Source organism: Pelobates fuscus, chromosome 3, assembly GCF_036172605.1.
Source record: "Pelobates fuscus isolate aPelFus1 chromosome 3, aPelFus1.pri, whole genome shotgun sequence".
In the NCBI taxonomy this organism is placed as follows: Eukaryota; Metazoa; Chordata; class Amphibia; order Anura; family Pelobatidae; genus Pelobates; species Pelobates fuscus.
This window is the reverse complement of record NC_086319.1, coordinates 57,397,906-57,406,485: the sequence shown is the minus strand read 5'-3', so window position 1 is coordinate 57,406,485 and position 8,580 is coordinate 57,397,906. Positions and strand designations below refer to the sequence as shown.

Here is an 8,580-nt window from a genome sequence, read left to right as displayed (position 1 = left end):
CTCATTGACACACAGTCTGACACACATATCATGGACACACAGACTGATAAACAAACACACACTCATTGACACACACACATATACTAATACACACAGACATGAACACAATTACTGTCACACACACTCACTCTGAGTGACTGACACACATCCTTACTGATACACACTGCCCTTAGCAATACACACCATGGTTCTTTGGTGGGTAATGTAGCCTGATCCATCATCACAGGTACTCACAGAGCTTAGGCTGCGGATTGGACATCATGTACCCCAGCAGCCTTAGCTCTCTGCATTACAAGGAGCAACTAGCTGCTCGCTCCTGGCACCTCTTACATCTTGCAGCAGCATTAAAAAGGCAACTGCAAGTGCCAGTCTGCCCCAGGTAACAGCGACACACTGGAAACACAGAACACGGTAATTCCTCTTTATTGGAATAACATTTTGGAATGACAACCTTTTGGGAAAGCCTCCCTTTATCAAGTCTAAATCCTTTCTGCATTGACAACCAAAAAATTACTAATATTTTTGTTGACAGATATTATTTTTTAACTGGCATTGTTTTTATTAAATTGCTATTTGATTTGTGTTATTTGTTTTTAATTAATCCGAGGAGGCACACGTGATCAGGTTAAATGAATGCTTTATAGAGTGACATAGGCAAAATGGAAGATCACTATGTGACCAGGCCTGGATTTGCCAGAAGGCTATGGCCACAGGGTAGCAGTCGGGACAAGTGTAGCTCTGACTGCAGCACTAACATATTTAACGATCCTACGTAAGAGGTTGCAGTGGGCTGTTGTGACAATCTTATTGCCATATGTGCCACAGAGGTGCATTACATCGCAGAGGCTTATTGGAATTTGGGAACTAGCTCCTCTTTTTGTCTGCATTGAGCGTGAGGCTCACCAGAAAAGCAATGCATGTGGGGTACATGTGCACCGGCCATGCACTTTCCGTGTCCTTGTGGAGTGGTGGGGAAGAGTAGACAGACACAGGTGAGGATGCTGATGACTTAGTGGAGGATGAATAATATTAATCATTCCTAAGGTTAAAGTGTTGAATTCCCTATCCATATGTGTATTGATGTGTATTTGAGTATGCAGCTGTGACTGTATTTATAGAGACACTTTAGGCACCTAGACCACTTCAGCTCACTGGCACAATTATAAAAAATATTATTTTTTTTTACTAAAAAATGGCTTTTAAATATCAACATTAAGCAGTAGCTGTTATTATAGCAAAACCAATGTTATCACACTAAAAAAAAACACAATGCCAATGTATACTCTGTGAGAGGGGTAGGCAACCGTCCGCATTCCAGATGTTGTGGACTACATCTCCCATGATCCTTTGTCAACATTTCTGGCTGTAAGAGAATTGTGGGAGATGTAGCCCACATCTGGAGTGCTGAAGGATGCCTACCCCTACTCTGTGCCACAGGTTTAGAGGCCCTCAGGTTTAGGTAGAAGCTGAATTTAAAGATATCAGAGAGCTCTTTTTTGTTGTTGCATTTATTACATTGTTTGTTAAAAGGCCAAATTAAAAATCACACAGCAATTCCCATCATCCTGGATCGCCGTGTGTCTGTCTAGTAACCCAGAGGAGATGACTGCAATGCATCCATCCACCACCATCACTGCCAGCCATGACACTAGCCAGTGGATGATATTGTGACAATAATGGAGTATCACAGTGAGAGCTGCCATGTGCTGGAGCCAGCCCATCCTCCTACACTGCTAACAAAGGGAAGATGGTGACCCCCTCCCAGAGGACATCATTCACCATGATTAACCCTTTGCATGCATGGCATGGTACCCCAGAGTTGATTCCCCCCCCTCCTGGCCTGGCCCATGCTATCACTCAGCTGTCGCCCTAGCTATCAATGAGCAGACTGAGCGCCTTTGGTTGCCCCGGTAACGCACTACTATGTGGAAACATCCGAGCCGTGCGTGAGGGGATAGCACGCAGCACGCACTGCGCCCCCCATCGCGCTCGCCACAGCCTGACGTGTGGAACGCGCGTTACCTGGCCGCGCGCTTCTTTTCTGTCTGTCCTGGTGGAGGAATGCGCGCCGCCGCGGTCGAATGTAAGAGAGAGGTGTGGTGAAAGAAGAGGAGGAGGAGGGCACTGTGCGCACGCGCGTCATTCCCAGCAGCCAGGTCAGGCGGCGCGCGGTAGTAAAGTGTGCGCGCGCGGTGTGTCTGTGTGAGGGGAAGAGGTGATTTCTCCCCCCCGCCCAGCGCCATAGGGCGGCCGTTGCAGTGAAGGAGGAGGGGGGTGCGCGCGCAGGGGCGGGAGATACCAGTCACGGGAGGAGAAGGGGGACACTTCGGTTTGTGAGAGCGGCTACGGGGCCTGAGCAGCACGGACACAGGACATACCGGAGTCGGCACGAGTCCATGGAGAGGCGAGTCTCCCCCGGCTCACACACCCTCCTCGCCCGCAGCCTCCTCTAACCCCGGGCCCGGCTCTCCTCCTCCTCCTGCGGCCGCGGTGCTGCGAGCTCGGCCGGTGGCGGCTCCCTGTGTTCGGGTGTCACGGTGACTGCAGCGGCCGGCAGGCAGGGAGGAGCAGCCGCCGCCTCTATGATGAAGTTCAAGCCGAACCAGACTCGGACCTACGACCGGGAGGGATTCAAGAAGCGAGCGGCCTGCCTGTGCTTCAGGAACGAGCGGGAGGATGAGGTGAGACCCGCCCCCGTGTGTGGTGCCCCCTTAAACGGCTGGAGAACTGCAACACCCATCATGCCTTGCCAGCTGCTAGAGCCTTGTGGGAGTTGTAGTTCTAACAGAGTGAACCTCTATTCCCTCCCCCCCAAACTGTGAGGGGACTGGGTGCTCTGTCTGGGGCCGCTCCCTGGCCCTGTGTTACCGGGGATTGCTGCATCCCCCTCCCCAGGCCTGTACACCGGTAATGGCCAGCCTGGGCCCCCACATAGCATGCTGAGACTGCCATGGGGATTGTAATGAAGAAACATTTGGGGTGCTTAGGCTTAGGGATTTCGATATCCTCCCAGCAGGGGACTCCCTGTTACCCATACCCAGGCCTGCTATGAGTCTTCACCAGTCACTGTGTGTAACATGTGTCCTTACCTTGGCCCTCTGTGGCAGTATCCTCCTCCAGTACTGTACCGTACACAGGCCTTTATTGGTTGAGTAATTGAGGAGTTTTCATGCACTCCCCCCTTTCCTTTTTTTTTTTGTTCTAAATGTATTTTTGTGGCAATTGTATAGCACTACATTGCAAGAACTACTATCCTCTTGGATATATCTTGTATAAGCTTATCCCTGTTAAACTTGTCTTTGCTGCCCAGATGTTGTATGTCTTGAACTAGAGGGCACAGCCCATGGTTTACATCTGTGTCGGCCATCTACTTTAACCATGTGTGCAATCTGGTGTAGATATCAAATTTACCATATATCATGGCAGACTTTACATATGAGAAATAAAGGAAGTACAGAGGATCAGAATAAACTGTCACGCATTTGCAATCTGATTTAGCTGTGCTAACTATTGCAGGTTTTGCATTGGCTGTATACGTAGATTGATGTAAATGTATAGTTTTCTGTTCATTGATACTGTGTGTGTATAGTTGGATTCATATGTAGAACGAAGATCAACTACGTACTAGGCAGCCAGTCACTGTGTTTGTGACTCTTCTTAATTATCATAGATCACATCTTCCCACACAATTCTTGATTTGTCTAGAATGAGACAAGCACTGTCAGACTCAGAAGTAATCTCTTATCCTGTTGGGGTGTAATTAACAAATCTGTATGTGTCTTCCACCACCACAATTTATTATGTTTTTGTCTTTTGGCACAAATTGTTCTTACATCCATTAAAAAAAAAAAATTCTAACTTGTTTTGTTTCCCAGGTGTTTGTACCTTGAAAAACCATTAAAGTTTGTTAAACAGTGTTAGACTATACTGCCTATTTTTTTTTTTTATTTTTTTTTTTTATTTTTTTTTTTAAACACTAAACTGAAGTAATTTTGTATTTAGTTTATTTTTACACTGTAGTGTAACCTCCTCTCCAGAGCCACCTTCATGTGATGTGCTACCATGGCCAAATGTAATCCATTTCCTTATTGTCATTGCCTTGTCATTACATGATCAGTTTGAGCTGGCTGCTGTGAGTTTCATTTTTTTTTTTTCTGTACAAGCTATCAGTTGCACATATGACTGTAACTTGATCTTGTCATCTCGTTTAATGTTATATGGTTTGATTTATTTGATGCTTAAAGCCCATGTATAGTTGGAAAATGATCTTCTGAGACAGTTGTGCTCTGTAGACATGACATTCCAATGTCTGCATCGTCTACTTCATGGGTCAAGCCTGATCTGGATCACTCTTCCAGGAGAATACATGAATCACTCTGTGATATGAGTCACATAGTTCAATAAGTTACTTACCTCTGATTATTTTAAAGCAGTAATTAGGGATGTAATAATTATCATGTAACATGCTTTCAAAGTTCATACTATAACAGAGCCAGTCCTTTTTTCCCCTTTACTTGTATTCATCTGTTCCTCTTTTCTGACGTAACTTGCATTTTGTAGGATGTTTTATACACACTAAACCACGTTAGCTCCTCGAAAATAAGAGATGCTTGGATACAGAGAGTTTTTTCCCCCCCTAATGTGAGCACTGAGAAAGAATGTTATTTATTGACATTTCTTAAATGTTACAACTTAATGACAGTATGTATAATTGGGTTGTGTACACAGTTGTGGAGTAGTACATCTATCCAGAAAATGCTAAACATAAAAATCAATACAAGGTAGTCACTTAAAATATTTTGGCACAATAACATATGCTAAGAACATGTTACAGTGCTTGGTGCATTCTTTTAATGCCTCCTTGCATGCAATTATGTATATTTGACTTGCTTTGGAAAAATTCAAACGGCTATAACCTAATCTCTCAGTGACAGACATCACAGGAAAAAAATTAGCTTTCTCTTCTGCCCAGCAATATACTTGATGAATACTATACAAGTCTCCACTTCTCTTGAGAGACTACTTCAAGGCTTTCTTACAAAATTGTGAATACAACTAAAAACTACCATAGTGCAGCTGCTGTTCACACGCATACACAAAGCCTTTAGAGTTCCTTGCACTCTGGCTCAATTTTGTTATATTGCCGGGTGCTATCAGCCAAGGCTCCAGTATCCAGTAGGTAAACAAATAGCTTAGCACTTGCAGTCTTTAAGGTAAAACTCCATGCTTTATTGAAGAAATATTTAAAAGTTGCGTTTAACGTTTCAGTCCCCATTCAGGACATTTCTCAGGATAATACAAAAAAGGTCCCGGTCCTGAGGAACGTCTTGAACGGGGACTGAAATGATGATACTCAACTTTTTAAATATTTCTCAATAAAGCATGGAGTTTTAACTTAAAGACGATGAGATAAGTGCTAAGCTATTTGTTTAATATATATATATATATATATATATATATATATATATATATATATATATATATATATTAAACAAATAGCTTAGCATATATATAGCGTTTGCGCAACCGCCTTTAAAATTAGTGGGGGGGTGGGGTTATGAATAAAAAGGTGGTCCAAAGCACTAAAGGCAAGGGCAGTCACTGTTGAACCAGCACGAGCACAGCATTGGTCACTTGGCCCATTTTCCATGTTTGCACCATTTTTTTTAGAATAGACGACATTATATACCGTATATACTCGAGTATAATTTTACCCCAAAAAACTGGGAAAACTGATTGACTCGAGTATAAGACTGGGTGGGAAATGCAGCAGCTACTGGTAAATTTCTAAATAAAATTAGATCCTAAAAAAATTATATTAATTGAATATTTATTTACAGTGTGTGTGTATATAATGAATGCAGTGTGTGTGTGTGTATGAGTGCAGTGTGTGTGTGTGTGTTGCAGAGCCTTGGTGGGGGGTAGGCATTTCTATTATTATTATTTTTCTTTTCAATTATTTTAATAAAAAAAATTAGATCCTAAAAAAATCATATTAATTGAATATTTATTTACAGTGTGTGTGTGTGTGTGTGTGTTGCAGAGCCTTGGTGGGGGGTAGGCATTTCTATTATTATTATTTTTCTTTTCAATTATTTTAATTAAAAAAATTATTTTTTTTATTGAATTTTTTTTCGTCCCCCCTCCGTACTTGATACATGGCAGGGAGGGGGCTCTCACTCCCTGGTGGTCCAGTGGCATTGGCAGTTCAGTGGGGTGGGGCTGGCAGAGAGCGTTTACTTACCTCTCCTGCAGCTCCTGTCAGCTCCCTTCTCCTCCCCGCCGGTCCTGTCGGCTCCCTCTGCAAGTCCCAGTGTAAGTCTCGCGGCCGCGCTATGACCCCGCGGCTCTCGCGAGACTTACACTGGGAGCTGACCGGACCGGCGCGGAGGAGAAGGTAGCTGACAGGAGCTGCAGGAAAGGTAAGTAAGAGCTTCCTACCAGCCTCCCTCCTACACAGCCCCTTGTCTGTATTATGCCAATCCTCTACTCTAATTTAATTTGCCCTGCTTGTGAACGCTTCCCTAAGCAAGGCGAACCTCCTCAATGACACCGATACGTTGGCTTTACTATACCCCCTAACCAGCGCTAGATGCACTGCCCCTGTGCTATGGGTGCTATGCTTGGGAGCATTTGTCTACTCTCCTTTTGTGAGTCAAATCGTAAGCGTAGAGTATTTTACTGAGAAGTAGGAGAAAGACCTATTTTTAAATGGGGTTTTTTTTTTTTTTTTTTTTTTTAAAATTCTTTATTTTTGCAATGCATATGATGGTAACATACAGGCACGTGGTACCCCAAAGGCAATCCGCATGCTTATTTCAAAAACAAAGAGTGTATAACAGGGAAAGCATTAGGGTATGGTAGTACAATGCACTATTTTTTATATTTATGGACATGTTTAAATCGCAGTGAAGTAAATAGTTTGAAAGTTATAACAAGTTAAGGCTAGCATTGTCGTGGTAGGGAGGTATCCAAGAGTTACACAGGCTTTTCTATAGACCTGACACTGAGTATTAATACCGTAAGTCTTAGCTACCATCAGAGGCAACAAACCTAATCAAAGTAATATAGATGCTTATCTTAGTGGTCATATGACATTCTTGCATTCAGTACAGTTAGGCTATATTTAGTATACCTGTTAAATTAAGGTAGGTCTGTTAGTTAGGTTACAGGCTGGTGTAATACAATATCTACCACATTATAAAACAGCCTAGCAGTGATAAGTGTATTCAAGCTCCAGAAGCTGGGGTTATTCTTACAAGATCTGTTATAGGCTATGCATTTATACCACACCATCTAGAACTTTTTACTGATAAGGCATCTGATTTCTATCACTGCCCGGATTATACCATATAGTAGGCCATTGCAGCACAGTATTATCCCCTGAGGGCCTCTAGGATGAAGTCAGTCTCTGGGCATGTTGGAGGGACGTGTTAAGCACTCCAGCCTTACGAACTTGGGGGCTCTTCCCAACTGTGGTACTCTGAGGTGTAGCGACTGCAGGTAAACTCAGGCTTGGGAACCGCCGCATTAGGTGCAGTCCAGGCAAGTGGCAGAATGACAGTTCTCTTATGTTGTACTTGCGGTTTGGTACAATGTCTGCCTCGGGTGGGAGTGAGATCCCTGTCGTAATTTTCTCGGTGGCTTGGTCTATCAGTAAGTGTCTGCTTCCTCACAGTGCTCCGAGAGGATCAGTGTCCAGGGGTTCGTCGTGGGTGCCATGTCTCTCACTTGCTGTTGTGCACACTGACCTCCTAGGGGGCATCCAGCCTCCCCTCAGGCACTGCGGTCACTCTGCTCCGTCGTGCAGTCTGTGCGGCGGCCATCTTAGCTTGTGCCATGCGGTCCCAGACTGGTCTCGCCGCTGTCTAGCTCCCTGGAGTGTGCTCTGCTTCCCCGGTTGGGGGGGCCGGGATAACCCCCACCGGCCCACAGGGGGGGGAACGGGGCCTGTGATGGGACCGAGGGAGGCCCCGCCGGACCAAGCACGGGAGATCGGCCGTCTCTCCCGCCAAGGCCTCACGGCAGGCCCAAACTCAGCGGCCCATACCGTGTCGTCGGCGGTCGGACAGGAGCTGACTTTGTAGATGCAGATGTCGCTTGGGTCCCCCTGTCAGTTGGCATCTGTTTGGTGTGGTTTTCAGAGGGACCTGGGCATATTTAGCCATTTTAGCACGGGTTTGTGGAGGAGCTGATGTGCTCCATGTCCTTCCAGCTCGGCGGCCAGGCCCCGCCCCCCTTAAATGGGGTTTTTATACAAATCTATATATTTGCTAGCAAATCTATTAATACCAGATACAATTGCATGGTCTTTCCAAAAAGCATAAGTAGTTTAGCATATGGCAAGTCGGTTTGAAAATGTGACACTCCAGGCACACCAAAAACTGTTTCTGGGAAAAAAAACACACAAAAAAAAAACCAATGGTCCGAGTATCTTTCTATATCTTATTCCACTTAAGTTTAGCAATTTATAGCATATAAGGGACGCTCAGAGGTCAGCATGTTTGTCTTTAACCCTTTCCAGACGTTGGGGCGTGCTATGTCTTCCTACAAAAGGAGGGCTTTAATGCTGTTAGGGCA

At 44.7% G+C, this 8,580-nt stretch overlaps 1 protein-coding gene across 2 annotated transcripts in view; it reads left to right on the top strand.

The window, feature by feature from the left end:
- The first annotated feature begins 2,235 nt into the window (after positions 1-2,235).
- Positions 2,236-8,580, top strand: part of NUDT4 (nudix hydrolase 4) — a 41,136-nt gene continuing 34,791 nt past the window's right edge. The window contains exon 1 of one of the 2 annotated variants that reach the window (XM_063447105.1): positions 2,236-2,681. In XM_063447105.1, the coding sequence (XP_063303175.1) occupies positions 2,583-2,681 (99 nt within the window). In that variant the 5' untranslated portion in view covers positions 2,236-2,582. The remainder of the gene's footprint in view (positions 2,682-8,580) is intronic. The other variant, XM_063447106.1, reaches the window with a different exon arrangement.